The sequence below is a fragment of the Chanodichthys erythropterus genome, chromosome 24, assembly GCF_024489055.1.
Source record: "Chanodichthys erythropterus isolate Z2021 chromosome 24, ASM2448905v1, whole genome shotgun sequence".
Classification (NCBI taxonomy): domain Eukaryota; kingdom Metazoa; phylum Chordata; class Actinopteri; order Cypriniformes; family Xenocyprididae; genus Chanodichthys; species Chanodichthys erythropterus.
This window is the reverse complement of record NC_090244.1, coordinates 15693479-15715536: the sequence shown is the minus strand read 5'-3', so window position 1 is coordinate 15715536 and position 22058 is coordinate 15693479. Positions and strand designations below refer to the sequence as shown.

Genomic DNA, 22058 nt, shown 5'->3' with positions numbered 1-22058 from the left:
TGTGTTACTCGTCTTTCTCTCTCAGTTAAAGCTGTGTATGTGACACATAAAAGAGTCTCGTCCTGTATCCTCTGGGAAAGGTCTGTTCTTAATGTAAACCCTAAATATGCGACTCGCGTCTGATTGCGAGGAAGAGGGTCAAGCATTAACGGCTGCGATGTAGCCAGTCGGTCTGTGTGTGTAGGAGGGAATTGATTGCTCTAACCTCCTAGGGAGGTGCGAGAACCTCATCGGTCGTCACACCTGCTCCCACCTCCTCCAACCCAGCGTTCTGTTCAGCTCAGCATCCATTCACTCAAATAATGAATATCTGAACACAGCATGGCTTTATTATGATTTTTTTATACAGTATGAATATAAAAGTAGCAATGTAGAGATTGCATGATTTGTATTTTGTTTGTTTACTTGCCAATGTTTTCACCGGTCCCACCACAAAAAAACCTTTTTTTTAAAGAAAAATGTTTGACATTTTATTACATTTTCTTAACTAATTGCAACATTGTTTTTCAGTTTTTAATTTGCAGTAGAGCTGCATGATTAATCGTTAAAAGATTGTGATCTCGATTCAGTCACCATGCGAACGTATTCCTAAATTCGTCTGTGTCTATTAAACCTTTGACAAAATCACACTGGTTCATTCAAATCTGTGTTTGCACTATTGCTGAGCCTGAGAGAGCAGTTGTCATTTTTAGGTATGAAACGGCTTCACAGTCTTTTCAACCGCACAGTATTGTTATTTCTGTCTTACAATTATTTAAATGATCACAGAAGTACTGGGATGAACGTTTATAGTTAATTTTAAATTAACACTGATGTCTACGATAGCGATCAAAATAGAGCAAATCTTCTTTTAACACCAACTTAATGATTCAAATGTGGATTATATCTGGGGATGCAACGATATGAAAATTGGCTGATACCGATAACCAATAATTCTTTATATTTGAAAGCCAATAACCGATACATTGGCTGATAAATCTAAATTTTTTATATAATTTTTGAGAGCCTGATTACAAAGACAAAAGTTTCACCATTAAATCCATGTCCCAAGCACACGATTATAATGTTCTCATTATAATATAGCCTATATGACAGACTTGCGTTGCACATGTTGCACTTAACTGTATTTTCCTTTTTGAAGTGACTCAAATTATATTTCAAGCAATTCAAAACCAGTTTGGTCAGCAGTGCGCATCTGAAGGAAATGATCCATTATTTATCGCCTTAAAGGGTTAGTTCACCCAAAAATGAAAATAATGTCATTTATTTCTCACCTTCATGCCGTTCCACACCCGTAAGAGCTTCGTTCATCTTCCGAACACAAATTAAGATATTTTTGTTGAAATCCAAAGGCTCAGTGAGGCCTCTATTGAGAGCAATGCCGTTCAAACTCTCAAGATCCATAAAGGTACTAAAAACACATTTGAAACAGTTCATGTGACTACAGTGGTTCTATCTTAATCAGTCCCTCCAGAAAAACGCAATTATGTGATCGCCTGATTTCATGCATAATCAGCCAAAGTCCGCATATTTATGCGGGGGTCACATTTTTTCAAATACGCCGCACTTTTGCCGCATAAATTGGCGATTTCAGCAAGCAAAATATATGCGGGCTAGCATGATTTCATAATCCCTGCATTTTCGTTGCAAAAAAGTCACATATATCTTAGCAGAAAGTTGAAAAATGTTGCGTTTACTTCACACTAGTAAAGCGCCATTATTTTCCCCCTATTGCCATTGGAACCTTGTGAAGTGACGTAATTACGTGACTTGAACATCATCTGCAAACCATGAAACCATGAAGCACACGAATCATTTTCATTTGCCAATAAAAATAAGCTCAAAAGTCTGCGCAAAGCAGATTCCCGGTGTGTTACATGATAGTGGGGGCAAAATATTTTGCACTCCGTGCAACTGCGTGTTGACGCTGAAAAACCACTTTCACTTTGCCACCGCCAAGGATGGTTAAAGCAGCAGCGGAAGCAGGCAGGAAGAAGCACACATTTTTTTAAATATTTTATTTTTTCAGTTTTGTTGTTGGATATTAATAATAATACGTTTATTTTATATAGCGCCTTTCTACAAACTCATACTCGTGTTAATTAAGGTCTGAAATAAAACAGAATGAGAACTTAAATATTCTGTGATTTAGTATGCTTGCTTATCATAGGAAGTAATAGGAAATTACTCTTTACATTAAAGTAGTAGCCTAGTGAGAACAGGGTGTTGGGGGAATCACCTTTTATTTTTTTCTGTTTTTCATCAAACCGCAGTATTTGCAAGTTCCAGCAATTTCATCGCATAAAATTGTAAAAATATCCCGCATATTCCATCGCATTTTTTTCTTTTAAGAAAACATGCCGCAAAATCAAGCATTTTAGCCTGCAACAATCACAAAAAAATTCCACGTATTTCTGGAGGGACTGCTTAATATTATAAAGTGACAAGAACACTCTTTGTGCTCCAAAAACCCCCCCAAAATAACGACTTTTCAACAATATCTAGGGATGGGACGATTTCAAAACACTGCTTGGGAGCTTTACGAATCAAATCAGTGAATCGGAGCGCCAAAGTCACATGATTTCATCAGTTTAGCCGTTTGATAGGTGATCTGAATCACTGATTCGAAACAAAAGATTCATAAAGCTCAGAAGCTTCATGAAGCAGTGTTTTGAAATCGGCCCATATAGATATTGTTGAAAAGTGGCCAATATATGGTGGCCAATATATCATTCATCCCTAATTGTATGATTACATCGTTACGCCACTAGGTGGCGGCAAGTGACTGTTAAGAATGTATTTGTCATTTAATCTTTCATTCAAGAGATTCGTTCAAAAACGCTGATTCATTCAGTAATGGGACCAAGTATATTTATGAATGAGTCATTGAATCATTCATTCAAATTATTTTTTTTAAATATCCCTTCTAATTAATTCAACATTTTTAAATAGACTGCAGCTTTTAATATTTTATCAGAACCTCTAGTAATTTAAATGTTATTTTATTTAGTTGTCCGTTCAGAATCGTAGGAGAATCACGATCTCTATTTGAATAAAAAAAAAAAAAAATGTGATTCTCAATGTATCCAGAATCGTGCTCTAATTTGCAGTAATGTTTATCCATGAAATCTCACTGTTGTGATGCCAAGGTGTACCAAAGACTATAGAATAACACAAAACGTGTCACTCGTATTGTTTTGAATGGGAGAACGTGTAACGTGCAAATATGGCGGAATAAGTCCCGCCTTCTAAATAAGAGCCAATCGCTGACTGGTAAAGTCATCGCGTCAATTCGGTGGCCGTTAGAATCACCGGTTTCTATAGAAACAGTCAGACGCGCGGCTCCGAAGAGATGCGCATTTAGGTCTGCGCATGCGCATTAGCTTGATCCAGCCTTTTGGTCAAGATTCGAGCGTTTAGAAACTAAATTCATGAGTTGGTTGTTGTCAGATTTCATTGGTGATTTCAAAAATGAAATTGAATCGTAAGGTTGGCGAACAGTTTTGGAGAATTTGATGTTTCCCCATTCAAAGAGATAGGAGCTGCATGATGCCCAGGATGCCCGAGAGGCGTTTCAAAGATGTCCGCCGAGTGAAATGACTTGTCTTAAAGGGACTTTGGGTGTACTGAGGGGTTGCCAGGGAATTGTTTGGTGCTGTACTGAGTGGTTGCCAGGGCATTGTTTGGTGGTTGCTAGTGAGTTCTGAAAGGTTTCTAGGGCATTGTTTGATGGTTTCTTGGGTGTTCTGAAAGGTTTCTAGTAGTTAGTTTCTCGAACATTGTTTGCTGGTTGCTAGGGTGTAGGGATTAGTTGCTATGTGTTCAAAGTGGTTGCTAGGATGTTGCTAGGCAGTTTTAAGGCTATTCTAAATAGTTGTAAGGGCATTTCGGGTGATTGCTACAGTGTTCTGTGTCTATGAGTGTTGCTAGGTTACTAGGTATTCTGCGTAGTTTCTTGGTAGTTCCTCATGCATTGTTTAGTGGTTGCTAGGTTATTGCTAGAAGGTTTCAAGGTGTTCAGATTTGTTGCTAGGGTGTTCAGGTGGTCGATGGTCGGCCAGTGTCGGGCCAGCATTGGGCCATCGTTGAGTGTCGGCCAACCAAGTTTTTTGCACTAGTTGAACATTGTCTGTGGTATTATGTTGCTAGGACATTGATTAGTGGCTATTAAATGTTTTTTAAGGCATTGTTTGGTGGTTGCTAGTGACTTCTGAGTGGTTGCTCTGTCTCATGTCATGCTCTTTCTCAATTGCCTGTATCCACTATTAAGTCCTTAAACGCTTTATGTCAACAGCTTATAAAAACTTCTGGGTTTTTGGTTCTGGGTTTTTTAGCTTGTTAGCTGTATATCTTATCACACAGCAGCTTTTAGACATTGTTCTGTTTTTTGTTATAAGTCAGAAATGACAAGGCAGCTTCACGCAATACAAAGTCAATGGAGATGGTTGGAGATGATGGTTTTCGGATTATGACGCGTTGCGCTCTGTCTCTATTGTTTAGTGTTTCTAGGGAGTTCTGAGCAGTTGCTAGGGCATTGTTTGGTGGTTGCTAGGGTGTTCTGGGTCGTTGTTAGATGGCTGCTTACTGGTGTTTTTTTTTAATATAGCTTTTTTATCATCTGCCAGGTCATAGATCTGATTTTTTAGGAAACGCATAACACACCTCTTGTCAACAACCTACGTTTTGAGGTCTGGAGCACAAATAATGCGGGAAAATGGGAGGCATGTCTGTAATCCAGCTCTGACGGAGTGACAGGAATAAAATGGCATGTGTGAGGTTAATAACTGGAGAAAGGCAATGTCTGAAGAGATATTAGTTACGTTAGCCTGGTGTTTGTGTGTATGAGCTTGATTTGCATGTTTACTGCACACTGTTTATTCACACATGCATGACTTCATGTTTCTGAAGAACGCCGGCAAAAACTGTCCCACTGGCGATGTTTTTGATAATTACTGTGTGAGTTTGTGCATGTACCCCATTTCTTCTTGATGTTTCAATAATGTCAGATTTGGCTGAAAAACAAAACAGACGGGAAAAAGCATCTTGAATGCTGCACGTGATGACAGCCCTTTGTTGTCATGGTGATCTCACCAGCCCTTTAATTTGTTTTGTGTCTCTCAAGCGGATTGAATTGCATGAAAGTATGTTGGCTCTAACCTTCGGGCTGCCAGACCTCCCCTCACTTACCGCTGTGTGTCCTAATTAAGCTTTGTTTTACACACTGACTGCCAGCGTGAACGGCCGGCTGGATTGTTCAGGATATGCAATCGAAATTCTGGCGTGTGCAGGGAATACGCGTGTTTTTAAAAGACGTCTAGACTGATTTGTGCCATGTATTATCATACGCTGCAGGCATCCCTGGGGTTATTGATTTACTGGACGGGGCTTCACTATAATGAAAACTGTGAGGAATGTTTTCATGACACACATGCTTCGTGCCATGCATTAAATAGCTCATTTTAAGCTTCTTGCATCTGAAGGTTTCATACACTCAGGTTCACCTTTCAATGTTGTTGTAGTTATTTATAATTATGAAAATATGGTAATACTTCATGTGAAGCCTGATTGAATAATGCAGCATCAAGGCAAAAAAAAAAAAAACTTATTAATATAACACATTTCATAAACAATGCTAAATGCTTGTAAGAAAAAAAGTTTAAAATCATTTGATATTACAAGTTAAATTAAAAATGTATATATATATATGAATTTAATGCGTTAATAAGATTAACTAATTATGGGAAAAAATAAATTTTGCCCCAGACCTACATAGGTCATCTGACATTTCATATGATTCTCCGAACTGTGGTGGCAGCACCCATTGTGCGTTATAGATCATTTACTCAACCTTATGGTCCAAAATTTTGTGTAATAATTTCTATGTTGAATCAAATAAAATATTTTTGTAGTTTTTGTAATGTCTATTTGATGCTTTACACAATAATGACTTTTATCTTTTGGATTATTATCTTATTTAAATTATCTTTTGGAATTAATTTCTCAGCCATATTTGATGTACAATAAATTTGCAATTAATTAGATTAATACATGCACATATACACACACACACACACACACACACACACACACACACACACACACACACACACACACACATACATATATATATATATATATATATATATATATATATATATATATATATATATATATATATATATATATATATATATGTGTGTGTGTGTGTATATATATATATATATATATATATGTATAGTGTGTGTGTGTGTGTATATATATATATATACAGCTATGGAAAAAATTAAGAGACCACTCCAAGTTCAGAAATCAATGTTAAGTGGTCTCTTAATTTTTTCCATAGCTGTATATGTATGTGTGTGTTTGTATATAATATAATATATAATATAATATAATATAATATAATATAATATAATATAATATAATATAATATAATATAATATAATATAATATAATATAATATAATATAATATAATATGTATGTATGTATGTATGTATATTTGTTAGATATGATTAATCGCAGTTAATAGATTTGACAGCACACACACACACACACATATATATATATATATAATATATTCCTCAAAAAGCATTAACCGAACCATGCAAAGAAACAAAAAACAACCCAGACTACATTAAATACAGGTTTACATGCAACAGGGATAAACAACGTTTTCAACGAGGTGCCGACCATCTTATTTTTTTCTTTCTACAGAACTTCCATATGGCTGGGAGAAAATAGACGACCCTATTTATGGCAGTTACTATGTTGAGTAAGTTCTTCAAATTTCTTTTTTCAAGCACCAAATATTTGCAGAATCCGACCCCAAATCATCCGCGTCATTCTCTTCAATAAGTTCGCCGGGGGAGGGAGGGTCCCAGCGTGATTTAAATATCTGCTCGTTCTGCCCCGCAGCCACATTAACAGAAGGACACAGTTTGAGAATCCCGTCCTAGAGGCCAAACGAAGGATCCAACAGCAACAGCAAATGCAAAGTCACGGTCTATCGGCGCTGCCATTGCCCACGATATATAGAGGTACTTCTTTTCTCTGTGGCCCATGCATGCCATCTTCACCCAATTGGTTTGTTGGTGTTCCTCGGTTTCGGGTTGCTCAGGTGTGCCCTACTTTCCTGTCACTTTAGCTTTAGTTACCGATGCACCAAAGACCATGCAGTAGAGGTGGTTGTGCAGTGTGCAGCGCATTCCTCTGATTGTTCATGTGTGTTTGTCTTCGCAGAAAAGCCTCCATTCACAAGGGACGCCACACAACTCAAAGGGACGTTCCTCACCACGGTGCTGCAGAAGAGCAACATGGGATTCGGCTTCACTATCATTGGTGGGGACGAGCCGGATGAGTTCCTACAGGTCAAGAGCGTCATACCTGATGGACCTGCTGCCCAAGATGGCAAGATGGACACAGGTGAGAAGGTCAAGGAAATCAAGACCTCTTAACATACAGTATGTGTTTCATTTCAAATTTGAATTCATTGTTAACCTTTATAAGTTTGTTATATTATAGCAGAAGGGCAAATTAGGTTATGAATCTATGAAACTTTGATAATATTTTGATGTAAAGTGATTTCTGTTATATAGTGGGGTGTAACGGTAAATGTATTCATCCACAGCCGTCACGGTACGGACATTACAGTTCAGTGCATAGACGATCCACACGCCAATACAGAAGGGTGTGTGTGCGGTAATGCAATGCTGTTTGCTAACCGCCACAACAGAAAAAAAGAGAAGAAGAACAGAAGATCTATGCACCAATATGTTTACGTGTAATCTCTCAATCAGCGTTTCAACCGTGGAAAGACATCAATAAAACAGCTTGAGAATAATATCTTACCTAGCATTACATTTACCTCAGGCAAGTCATTTAGTGTCCACAGCATGTTAGTTCACTACAGAAACTCTAGAGGGAGCATTTCACTACATATATGCACAATATTAGCATTAGCTGAGATTTTTTTTATCCTTAAGAAACTGTTAAAATAATTGAATTTATTTAAAAAGAGAGACACAATTTGACCAATGATTGTCACCCCAACCATAGTTACTATTGCTAAGAATGACAAACAATGCCAGCAGGCCTAATTTTCCAGCTTCAGCGGACTGATTAGAATTACAATATGCCCCCTTTTAATATGCTGACACTTATCGATATATAAGCAGTGCTGAGCAGCGACCTCACATCTCAGGAGAAAACCTTCAGTGCATGGACTAGGAAACATCATTATCTCTGTAGCTACCGCTTGACAACAGTCTCTAATAGCTTGCACCGAGCTAGCGCAAGGTCACGGTTGTCGCATTGTGTTTTTCTCTGATGAAAGAGTGTGTTTGAGTGAGTCATCATAGGCAGACACCGTAGGGTTATTTGCTGCTTTTCCATAAGTTCTCTGTTCTCTTGTAGAGGAACTCTTAACGTAGTACAGAAATCTTGTGTCCTCGCTGCAAGTCTACCTTTCTGGGTGGCTTGTTCGTTTCCTTGATCATGTGTTCACTTTAGAAGTGAATCACATCTGTGAGCTCTGAAGATGACATCACTTCCCAAGGCCCTCACAGATAATGATGCTGGCTGTGGCTTTATTTGCATATGCCTCCAGCTAGCATTGCAATTTGGGCTTTGGTGGGATCTTGTGTGTTTTATCTGCTTTTGATGGGGGAACGGGGTCCTTTTATAGAAGTTCTACTCTATTCTGCACAAACATACACAGTTGGCTTGTGCAGTTTCAACAGGCCTCATGTTGACTTTATTACAGAGACGTGTCATTACTGGCCAGCTTTGCTGATAGCTCGCTTGGTCGGTATCTATCTACAACTGTCTGCACTTATGCAACTCACTTTCTGTGTGTGTGCTTGGAGATTACTTTAATCCAAAGTGATATGATTTAGTAAACATGTGGGTCAAAGAACGGCTATTTTATTAACCCAGAGTATGTGTGTCCTTAAAAATGATATAATAGCTTTGTGTCAAAACAGTTGCCTTGATGTCTATGGTCATTTTAGCGAAATTTTGGCAAACTTTTTTTGCAGGCAAAAGACGTCAACTGTCTATTGTCAATATTATAGAGAAGCACAGTTCACAGAGAAGTCACTTTTAAACCAAGCAGAATTTGCATGACCAGCTTGAACCTGAATGCGAAATCTTCCATCACGTGGATTCCTATTGAAATTACTGAATTTCGCCCATGAAATTTGCCGAACATCTGTAAATATGACTGCACCTTAAAGGGTTAGTTCATCCAAAAATGAAAATTCTGTCATTAATTACTAACCCTCATGTCGTTTCACACCCAGGGCTTGACAATAAGGACTGCCCGAAGGCCGGGGGCCAGTGTGAACGACGCTCGGGACAGTAGACTGAAAGGTCACTTGCCCGATCGGGCCAGTGCTGTAGGGTGTGCGATATATATCGTCTATGATATCGTAATTGTTGATTTAACGATCTGATATTATCGATTATGTCCCTCACTTTACAAAAAACAAACAAAAAAACACCCATCGAGTGCAAGCATACGTGACATTACATATACATTTAGAATGCCCCAGAATTCAAGATAAGGGGCAAAAATGCCCCTGTATACATTTCATATTTATATAATTTAATATAGTTAACAAATATTACACAAAGAGCGCAGTTTTTCTCCAAATATTAGCATGATTGTTACAAATGTGATATTGATTTTATTCAGCGTACAGTTTAAAGAACAAGAACTTCATATCAAGTGACTTACATTTTACTCACCAAATCGTCTGTTTCGTTGTATTTCGCCAACGAAAATGGTTCCAAAGTCCACAGAATTGTTTTGCGTCTTTGAGCAACACTTCCTGAATGAATCAGCCGTTTGAATGAAACGGTTGAATCTCAATGATTCGCTCATTAACAGTGATTCACTGCCACCTGCTGGCGGGTTTAATTTCACACTTAAAGTGTCTTCATTTTTTTTAATCATTTCAAGTAACAGTATTTAACGTTTTATATTTTCAACATTAAAATTTTTTTTTATGCATCTGTAACTGCTCTTGACTGATTAACTTTAATAAAGTTTAATCTATAGTTACAGGTGCTTGGTCATATAATTAGAATATCGTGAAAAAGTTCATTTTTTATTATAAATTATTTTTAAAAATGAAACTTTCATATATTCTAGATTCCCTACATGAAAAGTAAAACATTTCAAAAGTACAGCTCATGAAAGTCCAAAATCCAGTATCTCAAAATATTAGAATATTTCCTAAGATCAATCAAAAAATTGATTTTCAAAACAGAAAAGTTCAATTTCTTTAAAGTATGTTCATTTGTGCACTCAATACTTGGTCGGCAGCACATATTACAGCAAATGACTTGCTCCTAGCACAAATTACAGCATCAGTGAAGTGTGGCATGGAAGTGATCAGCCTGTGGCACTGCTGAGGCACTATTGAGGCTTCAGATCATCTGTATATTGTTGGATCGACTGTTTCTCATCTTTCTCTTTAAAATATCCCATAGATTCAGGGGTCAGGCATGTTGGCTGGCCAATAAAACACAATAATATCATGGTCAGCGAACCACTTGGAAGTGGTTTTTGCACTGGGCAGGTGCTAAAGTCCTGCTGGAAAAGGAAATCAGCATCTCCATAAAGCTTGTCAGCAGATGGAAGAATAAAGTGCTCCAGAATCTCCTGGAAGATGGCTGCATTGACTTTGCACTTGATAAAACCCAATGGACCAACACCAGCAGACGTCACGCCCCCCCCAAATCATTACTAACTTCAGAAACTTCCCATTAGACTTCAAGCAGCTTGGATTCTGTGCCTCTCCAGTCTTCCTTCAGACTCTGGGACCATGATTTCAACATGAAAGGCAAAATTGACTTTTATCTGAAAAGAGGACTTTCGACCACTGTTCACTGTCCAGTTCTTTTTCTCGTTTGCCCAGGTAAGATGCTTCTGACGTTGTTTCTGTTTCAGAAGTGGCTTGGTAGTCCTTTTTCTGAAGATGTCTGAGTGTGGTGACTCTTGATGCACTGACTCCAGCTTCATTTCACTCATTGTGAAGCTCTCCCAAGTGTCTGAAGTGGCTTTACTTGACAGTATTCTCAAGCTTGTGGTCATCCCTGTTGCTTGTGCACCTTTGCCTACCCAATTTCTTCCTTCTAGTCAACTTTGCATTTGATACATCACTCTGTAAACAGCCACCACATTCAGTAATGACCTTCTGTGACTTACTCTCTTTGTGGAGGGTGTCAATGATTGTCTCCTGGGCCATTGCCATGTCAGCAGTCTTCCCCATTAGTGTGGTTTCAAAGAACAAGAGATACCCAGAATTTATACTGTAGGGATGGTCATTTAATGAAACTCAAATGTAAATATTCTAATATTTTGAGATACTGGATTTTGGACTTTCATGAGCTGTACGCTCTAATCAAAAAAAAAAAAAAAAAAACTTCTGAAATGTTTTACTTTACATGTAGGGAATCTAGAATATATGAAAGTTTCATTTTTTTAAAATAATTTACAATAAAAAAAATGAACTTTTTCACGATATTCTAATTATATGACCAGCACCTGTATATTTAGCTATTCATTAGATTACAATTTCTGTACCTGAAAATCTAGTTTAAACCTACATGAAAAACTTGAAAAGCACAATTTATTTAATTTATATGTTTGTTCTGTTGTATTTATTTGTGCTATTACTCGTAATTTGATTATTTGTTATTATTTTATTACTTACTGTTTATTTGTAACAATATTTAAAATATAAGTGAGTTAATCTAATAGCTTTTGGTGTCATAAACCTATTTATTGAGGTTAAATGTAACAAAGACAACTAAAACAATAACTATGCTATTTTATAGGCCCATTTTCTTGTCTTTTACTTTTATTAATTTTTTGTTGTGGGGCCAGTGAAAATTCTGGCGGGGCAGGTAAAAATTTGAACCACTGGCCCGACCAGACCAGTAGAAAAAATCCTTACCGTTGAGCCCTGACACCCGTAAGACCTTCGTTCATCTTCAGAACACAAATTAAGATATTTTTGATGTAATCCGAGAGCTTTCTGGCCTACGATAGACTGTAACGTAATTATCACTTTCAAGGCCCAGAAAGGTAGTAAAGACATCGTTAAAATAGTCCATGTGACTACAGTGGTTCAATCTTAATGTTATGTAAGTATCAAGGATACTTTTGTGCGCAAAAAAACAAACAAAAATACAACTATGACAACAATTTCTTCTATTTCCTGTCAGTCTCCTACATTGTTGACGTAGTAAATACATTGCAGCACTTTCGGGTTCTACGTCAGAATGCCGACTCATTATTGGCCGGCTCCTGCGTCAGCATCACATGTATGCGTCATGAACAGCGTCAACCAATAATGAGCCAGCGTTCTGGCATAAAACCTGGAAGCCAGCACTGTGTTTACAACATGAACAGCATGGGAGACTGACAGGGAAGAGAAGAAATTATTGAATAAAGTCGTTATTATTTTTTTGTTTTTACTTACAAAAAGTATTCTCATCACTTCATAACATTAAGGTTGAACCACTGTAGTCACATGGACTATTTTAACGATGTCTTTACTTTTCTGGGCCTTGAAAGTGGTAATAACATTGCAGTCTGTCGGAGGCCAGAAAGCTCACGGATTTCATCAAAAATATCTTAATTTTTGTTCCAAAGATGAACGAAGGTCTTACGAGTTTGGAATGACAAGGCTGAGTAATTAATAGCATAATTTTCATTTTTGGGTAAACTAACAGTTTAATAAGACAACTTTGCATGTCACACAGATATTAGTCCTTGTGTGAAATACGCAGGAGACTCTACTTGATTCCAGTGGAATTTAACATTAGCATGTTGCTAAGCTAACGGCGTTATACTCTAATAAGCACAAATACATACAACACACAGATATTGTGTAAGAATGTAATACTTCACAGTATTGAATACAATAAATATATTTCTAATTGACATTTCTTGATTTTTGTGTTAGTTTTTTTGGCTGCTGTGTATTCTGGGATTGCTTTTCTGATGAATTTTTGTTCTGCTTGTTGCTAACAGGTGCATTCGCTCGACTACAGTAGCCTGTAACTGCATCACTGTCTCTTATTGGTTGTCATCGCATTGCTCATTTGCATAAAATTGAAGTCTTCTCTATTTCATAATAAAACATTGGTTGGTCATGTCACCAGAATTAAACTGGTTTCATTGAAAATTAATTACTTGCAGTTGCTTTTTCAGTGTGAACATCAGTTCAGAAGGCTGCATAATTATGTTTTGTAAGAGAGCCGATATCTTTAATAATGAAGATAATTTATGTACATACGCATTCTAGATATGAGAGCGATGACATAATGCACTTTGGAGTATGGTGCTTCATATTTTGTTTAAATATGCATGTTTAGTACTCTAATTTTTTCATCAGGTGATGTGATCGTCTACATCAATGACATCTGTGTCTTGGGCACCACCCATGCCGATGTAGTGAAGCTCTTCCAGTCGGTCCCCATTGGCCAGAGCGTCACCCTGGTGCTGTGTCGAGGTTACCCACTCCCTTACGACCCAGAGGACCCCTCCGCTAGCTCCTCCATGCCCCCTTTGGGCTTAGTGGATCACCCGTTGCTGCTCAATGGAAGGAACAACTATGAAAATTACATGGAGTACATGTCTTTGACTGGCCGCTTAGTACCTGAGCACGGCGAGGGCCTTACCCCACATCCCCACCCTGGAGACACCCACCTGGATGGCTCGCAGCCACCATCCCTGACCACACCGGGACCCCCACCCGATGACAGCGTCTCCATGGCGTCATCCTCGGGAGCAACCGCCGGGGCTCAAGTGGTCCCTGAGCTTCTGAGTCTCACTATAACCAAAGGCACAGAGGGTTTCGGGTTCACCATAGCGGACAGTCCCACAGGGCAGAGAGTCAAACAGGTGCGCTGATATCCATTGACAAACATTTTAATGCAGTGGTCTCAAACTGAAATTAAATTATATGTATAAACAGTAGTGGCCAAAAGTGATGATCTTCACCCTTTAGTTGAATATTATTCATTAATAATTATTAATGTTGTTAAAGATTTTGAAATCATATTTATCAATGTAGTTGTGCTTGGATTCAGTTGTTTTATTTGTGATAATACAATGAAAAATGCCAAATTTTGTGGACATTATTTTTGGTCTGGCTATCATACTAAGAAACATAGCCCAATTAGATTTTTTTAAGTAACAAGTAATAGATTAATAAGATCAAAGATTGACCATTTTATGTACCCAAAATGAATTATATCTCATGTTTAACCACTATAAGAGCCAGCGGCAAATCCTCGAAGCACTGGCTGAGATGAAGCTGTTCTCGGCGGGCACACGAGCACTGAACGGCCGCTGACTCCTGGAGCTCGCATTACCGAAAACAAATTGTAAAATAGGTGCTATGAATATATATGAGTCACATATTTCAGGTCTAAACAACTACATTCTCGCCTAAAAAAAAAACTCTTAAAACTACAGTTTGTGGTACAAGTGTAGTATTCACTTCAAATGGAGTGATTCAAACGGTTAAAAGATAGAAGTGCTGTTATCACTAGAATATTGCACGGCTCTCCGCCAATCAGATTCGAGAGCCAGAAAGAACTGTTATATAAATATAAATATATTGAATATTATAATATATTATGTATTATTATTAATACATATCTTTTATATATTTTATTTATTGGTATTTTGGAAAATAAATAAATAAATAAATATGCTTCTGTTGTACTTATGATGAGTATGGGGTGAGGGTAATGGTTAAACCAAAAAGCGAAAAGGTAAAGTTAATTTGCAATCTGTATTTAAAGTTATTAAATGGTTATATGTCTTGTCTAATATGCAGGTTTATCAAGCATAATGTGTGTCATAACTGTTTCAATACGTTTTGATCAGGTTCTGGAGCCGCAGGGTTGTCCGGGGTTATGTGAAGGAGACTTGATGGTGGAGATTAATCAGAAGGGTCTCCAGGGACTCAACCACACACAGGTGGTGCAGCTGCTCAAGGACTGTCCAGTGGGAACAGAGGCTACGCTTGTCATTCAGAGAGGAGCAGCAGCAGGTGCGCACATTTCCACCCTTCATTTTAGAAACCAAGTTAATCAGAAAGATACTGAAGGTTGCCTTAAATCTATTCTGGACTTTGGCAAAATGAATTTTCTCATGCCTCATGTTTTTTTCTGTTTTTCTTTTGTGGAACACAAAAAGAAGAAATTTTGAAGAAATTTTTTAGGGGGGGCTCTGAAACCTGCTAAAAAAACGCCATAAAGGTTTCATAAAAGTGTCCTTATGGCCTGTGCATTATATTCCATGTCTTCTAAAGCCTTTCGACAGCTTTGTGTGAAAAAGAAACCATTTTCATTTAAAGCACATTGTTATTGCGGTTTGAAGAGGATGTTTTGTTTTCCTCACATTGACCAGGTATGCTGATGATTATTATTTAAAGATGACAGAATATTAATTTTTGGGTGAAATGAGGAAAGTAACTTTGTATACATCAGTGCCTCAGTTTTCAGTCTTTTCTAAGCTCTTTGAAGATCAGCCTAATTTGCCTTAAGCTTTGATTTGGAAATATTTTGAAATAAGATGAGAGAAATACTCTTATTATAGAGTCCTCACAAACTAACCAGTACATCTCAATTTCTCAGACGCAAACTGTTTTCTTTCAGAATAACTAAAGCTGATGAGCTGTTTTGGGGCAATATTAGCAAAGCCTTCGCAAGATTGCACACTGTATCATCTCTTGGCTAGAGCTGGTGACAGTTATTAGCATATACAGACTGTAGCCAAGCTAATCTACTAATTCCATGCAAGTCCACTTATAAGAGTGCTTACTTTCATTGAAATGTCCATGCAGAGCGTAATATTTTATCACCCTTCATAATAAGGATATTCTTAGAATGGAAATTAATGAGGCAATTAATAGAAGCTATCTTGAAGAATGCTATAGTCTCTCCATGTGTACAGTAAGCCTGATATGTGTTCTTAAGATGCTTGTCTGTTTCTCTAAACCGCTATCAATCAAGTAATTACTCCCACACATCCTGACAATTACACTGTGCGTCTGTTCTCACCTCCTCTGCGTGTTTAATGACTATATCGAAGGCTACGGTTTTAAAGGGCCGCTCGGCAAACACTCCAAGGCCTCTTGTAATGGAGCGAGAGACATCCCACGTGACTCACTGGCTAAGTGCGAGACCATTCAGTTTCCTGCCGGCGTTCTGCCAAGAGCCCGGCCAGCGCCGGCCATGTTCACAGCTCTTTTCCCCGGTTGTCTAATTAAAACATGACTCCCACACTGAGCTGGTGGAGATAAACAGGAAGACAAATCAGAATGCAGACTGGGTGAAAGGGGGCGGGGCATTCAGCGAACAGGCCAATCAGAGCGTGTAACTTCACTGCAGGATGCACTGAGGGAACACTCTGAAATAGATGCTGATTGAGGAGACGTAATTTATTCTTAGTGACGTGAAGTGTTTATATTATCATAATTTACATAAATTTACATGAATATATCTATTTAAAGCAGCAGGATGAATGGGCAAATAAATGTCAAGACAAGCATAATTTCACACCAGAACAAGAGCGAATAGCCACAATTCTTAGTAGGGTTGAAATACTTTTCAGTTAATCTTTTTAAATAAATAAGAAATGTGTGTGTGTATATGTGTATATATATGTATATATATGTGTATATATGTATATATAGATGTATATGTATATATATATATATATATATATATATATATATATATATATATATGTGTGTGTATATATATATATATATATATATATATATATATGTGTGTGTGTATATATATATATATATATATATATATATATATATATATAATATACATACATACATACATACATACATACATACATACATACACACACACACATTTATATATATATATATATATATATATATATATATATATATATATATCTCTTGTAAATATTATATTTCTGAAAAGTTATTACTTAGTAACTAAAATTACTGTTTTATGGCCAGAGCAGTGTTGTTACTATTAAATAGTTTTCAGTAATTAAAATAAAGCTGAAAAAATAAAAAAATAGGTGCAAAAAACTTAAACGAAAATCTAAAATGGCTAAAATTGAAATTAAAATAATTAAATACATTTTAGAAACTTTAAAAAAATTTTTTATAAAAATGACAAAATCACAAGGAAAATGACAAAATTACTAAAACAGCATAAAATTCATATGAAGTTTAAATTAATTTAAAATATTAATTCAAATAATACTAAAATTAATATAAATATTAAAATGAATGTAAATAATACTAAAATAACAAGGAATCATTGTTTCAACCAGCTGTTGTTGACGATTAAAAAATGAAAAAAGTAAAATACGTTGAAAAATCTAATTGAAAATAAATCAAGACACTGTTTTCACTAAATAAACAAAAGAAAAAATAAATATATATTAATTTCTTGTTTTGTTTATATGCTCCATTTTAACAAAACAATACATATAAATAATAAATAGCAATATTTACATACATGTATTTCTGCCAGAAGCCAAAAGCAGTTATTGGATTCCATTTGCACCCATGTGCCTGTATGAACACAACTTTTTGCAATAATTGCATTAGATTTATTTCTGTTAAAATCTGAAATGATCTCATTTGGCACCACACTGCCGAGGGAGGTAAATGCAATAAGAAATGCATTTAATTCCGAATGTTTCCAAAGTACTAAAAGAATCATTAATGGAATCATTGAGGAACTAGAACTGTTTATGATTTCCATTTCGAATTCTTCAAGCATTTCTCTATCTTATTAGTGCAGCAGTCAGAGCACAAAATCACTGTCCATCTTCACCTCAGGTAGGACTGGACAGGCAGGTGCGAGGTGATAACTGTACTCTTCTGACTCTCCGGACTGTTGGAAATATCATCAAGGCCATGGCATTTCAGTAGTGCCGGCAGCTCTCTTACATCCTCTTGGCTCTATTCCATCTGGGTCTCTGAATACTCAGAGCTGACAGTCACCCCGAGTCCCTTATGATTCCATCTGACTCACCTTTCAGACTTCACCTGAGAGAGACTTGTGACATGAACGAAACCCAAGGACACATGAGGCGCACTGCGCTTGCAGCGCGTAACTGATGCCATTGACAGAACATGGCCTTCAACTTTTAATTTTTACTTTTTTGAAGGTTATTTCAGTGTTCTATCAAAAAAATAAGTCTTGCATGCGAGCTACACCGAAATTCTTTGGTCTTTGTTGTCCATATGGCATCTTTTGTGATGCATTGGGGGAGGATGAGGAGTTATGGAGTGGCACAACTGTGCATATTTGCCCGAGGCTTTATGTTTAGCCCTTCGCTGCCAAGTCGTGTCCTGGTCATATAGCGTTTGATGTAATCCTGTTAGTTTAAGTAGGCATAAAAATGCCTTGCCCCTCTGCCTTATGCTACAAATACTGACGTACACACACCCAGACATACAGGCCACACACATGCATGTGTATTTTCATGCACACACACACACACACACAATATAGTTCATGTGATTGAAAGAAACAGGTATGAGACCAAGAAATGAAAAGTCATAACTCATTATTCTCCCAGCACCTCCAGCCATGGTATAATCGCATTGCAGATGAATCTTAAACAACCTTCTTATTACAGTCAAATCACAAATGCGCATTATTTGTTTTATTGTATGGGGAACTTAATATTAAAAAAAAGAAGTATTATGGTATTACGGCACTGTAAAAATAGTGTCAGAAAATAATTTCTAATCTACATTTTCTTCTCAGGTAAATAGGTACTATTTCAATAAATAAATCTGTTATAAATAATGAGTTTTTGATGTATTTAATGGAATAAATCAATAAGTATAGCTGCAAGCAGCAATTAAGGGGCCAGGCACGAAGGAGGCAGGATAAGTCATGCCAAGATGGCTGGGAGCATCAGACCAACTGCAACAATGAGCAATTAAAGACATATTAAGATGATTTTAGGCCAAAAGGCTGAAAAATCATAAATACACCCTAATGAATATACTTTTTGGTATACTAAACTAGTATACTTAGTCTTCTAAATACTAATTTTGTACTTAATGCACTTTAATTGTGCGGAAGTAGTGCTGAGGTCCAACTAAAGATATATTTAAGTATATGTGATTGTGCTAAAGTGGAACTATTGCAAGTATACTTTTGGTACACATTAAATATCTTGATATTAAAAAAAGATCATATGATCCTTATTAGTCGGAGCTTCAGTCATTTTGTCGGACAAGAAACTGATATCTATGTTCTCGGCATGACCCTACGAATCTATTAAGTATCATTACAATAGGCAAAATTAATAAAAAGTTATTAGCATTTTTGGAAATGTCATTATAACGTTTGACCACAAGGTGGCGATGCCCCGGAACTTTTTGAGTACCTTCAGGCGATGGTGCTGAAGACACATACCGAGGTTTGTAACAATAGACCAATGCGTTCATAATATATAGCATTTTACGACAAATATCAAAATGGCCGACATGGAAAAATTTGGTATCGTTCGACTTTATATACTGCACCGAATCTAAAGAGAAAGTTTTTTTATTTTTAGCCCAACCGTCAAGAAGTTATAAGCAAAAATTTCCATTTTTATATCTCCTGACCACTAGGTGGCACTGTGCCAAAACTGCAGGCACACTCAGGTCATGGTTGACATAACACAAACCAAGTTTGGTCAGAATACGCTAAAGGAGATAGCCTCATATTCATTGTGGCATACTCTTCGTCGAATTTGCTTGTGCGTTATTCGAGAACGGTTTGACGAACTTGAATTCCATCACTTTTTTTCAGCATGGTCTGAGGATGATTTGGTTTAATTTTTGGCCTAGAAGGAATTTGAAAAAGTAAGTTTTGCAGAAAATTCAAAATGGCGGGTAAAATTGATTGAAAATCGTCTTGAGCCAAGGAATCAGAGGAAAAAGAATTGTGTTTCTAGCCCTTGCGGTTCAAAAGTTATTAGCATAAACATGAGTGCAACTTTGGCCAGTTGGTGGCGCTAGAGGGATTGAGATAGAGACTGCTAATTTGTGACAATTCAGACTGTCCTCTACCAGTGTGCCAAATTTCATAACTTTCCCGCAAGCGGTTCTATGGGCTGCCATAGACTCGAGCGGAAGATGTATAGATATATATAATACTAATATGATGTGCAATTTTACTACTGATAAAAGGAAGCGATACTGAGCTATTCGGAGGCTACAGTGGTATAGATACATCACATTAAGATCATTCAGAACTGACTGAAAATCACAAGAGTTGTAAAAATCTAGTTTAGTGTCTGTTGTCTCTTTTACAGAGTTTGGCTTCTGCTCAAAGCTAATCAAAGCTAATGATGTAATTACCTCACAAATAAATGCAATAAACTTTCCTCACTTAAGAGCCTACAGGACAACAAAGTGAAGAGATGGGGACAAATATTATGTGACTATTATGAAAAATGTGTTATTTTACTCTTTAAGGAAGATCTAATGATATTAATTTTTCTCTTTATTTCTCCGTCAGGCCTTTTCTCTCCCTGGGATCCCACAAAACAGGTAAATGGATTGAAAATATTTAGTTTCTCAAACATCTGTTTGTTTTTGCATGTTCTTGAACTGTTCGGTTCCTTTCACAGTTCTCACACATGCTTCAGCAATGTGGATGGAACCTGATCTCATGAGAAAACTTAACTTTATGAGGTTGCAATTTCGTATAAATTTGTTCTATGTGATTTGTACAGAAACACACAATTTGTATTAGGGATGCATGATACATCGGCCACCATATCGGTATTTGCAGATATATGTTCATTGTTAATGTTATCATTATCAAACTAATAAGAAAATTTGGCCGATATATTAAAGCCTATAAATAATGGATTATTTCCGTTGTTAGGGGAAGAGCACATCCACAACGGAGTTATACATTTGTGACTATAAGTTCACCTGTGCATTTGCAGCCTTTTGTTTTGTGCAATTGTAAGTTGTATTATTATGTTTATTTTGTATATATATATATATTAGGGCTGGGCAAGTTAACGCGTTTTTATCGCGTTAACGCATTAATTAATTAACGCCGACAATTAGTTTATCGCGCGTTAACGTACTTTTTATTTTGAAATAAAATCCGTTGCTCACTGCGTTTGAATACACATGGATAGACTACAACCGAATACAACACAAACCATGGGTCACAGGAGGGGTGGGATGTTTATCAGTAGGCTACTGGCTGCTTGGGATGAGCGTCATCACGCGTCTCAACCAATGAAAGCATTTGTTGTGTGCCTAAGAGAGCTACAGCGCGAAAAAGAAAATATCTGGTGCGGACAGAAAAATGGAAAAAGGTACCCACTGCTTATCACTCAATAAAAGAATCACATTGCTAAGTGTTTTTGAACGTTTTGATTTCGTTTGGTTTAATAATTAACATTACCTTTGCGAGTCTGACTCTCACTGCGCTCGTGAATTAGCAGAACTTGACGGGGACATTCAAATGCTTAACAAATGCTTCATGTGACCAACAATTCTGTAACGTTACATGTTTATTAAAGCATACTGTGTGGAGATACGCAAATGAGCCCAAAATATGAATGCAACACGTTTATATCTTAAACGGTTTCCTCTCATGTCATCTCAAGAAAACGCTTAATGCACTTAGACTGATATTAAAGATACCAAATTCTATTTACAAATAAAGCACATGCAGAAAAACGGATGACACCAAAATATAAACTTTCAGTATCACTTAAAATGTAACCATTTTATAAATTTTCTTCATAACGGTTTTATAAAGGTAGCTTAGTGTGGTTGTCATTTGTTAAAATAAATATAAAAATACAGTGTGTTCGTGTCCGTCTGTCCGCTGAATTTGACCCATAATCTCTGATTCTCCTCATCTGTGATCATGGAAAAGGGGAATTACAATGACAAGTAGGCCTACTCAATATGCTCGGTTAAGCATCATTTAAACGTTTCCAACAAATAAATGAATCGACTTTTCTCAGTGTGTTAATTACATAGAT

At 36.8% G+C, this 22058-nt stretch overlaps 1 protein-coding gene across 5 annotated transcripts in view; it reads left to right on the top strand.

The window, feature by feature from the left end:
- magi2b (membrane associated guanylate kinase, WW and PDZ domain containing 2b) overlaps positions 1–22058 on the top strand; it is a 134628-nt gene that overhangs the window by 73677 nt on the left and 38893 nt on the right. For all 5 annotated transcript variants that reach the window (XR_010893875.1, XR_010893874.1, XM_067378981.1 and 2 more), the window contains exons 7-12: positions 6716–6773; positions 6917–7038; positions 7241–7423; positions 13411–13919; positions 14913–15078; positions 20561–20592. Coding sequence is in view for 3 of the 5 variants with exons in the window: in XM_067378981.1 (XP_067235082.1) it covers positions 6716–6773; positions 6917–7038; positions 7241–7423; positions 13411–13919; positions 14913–15078; positions 20561–20592 (1070 nt within the window). In the remaining 2 variants the exon portion in view is untranslated. The remainder of the gene's footprint in view (positions 1–6715; positions 6774–6916; positions 7039–7240; positions 7424–13410; positions 13920–14912; positions 15079–20560; positions 20593–22058) is intronic.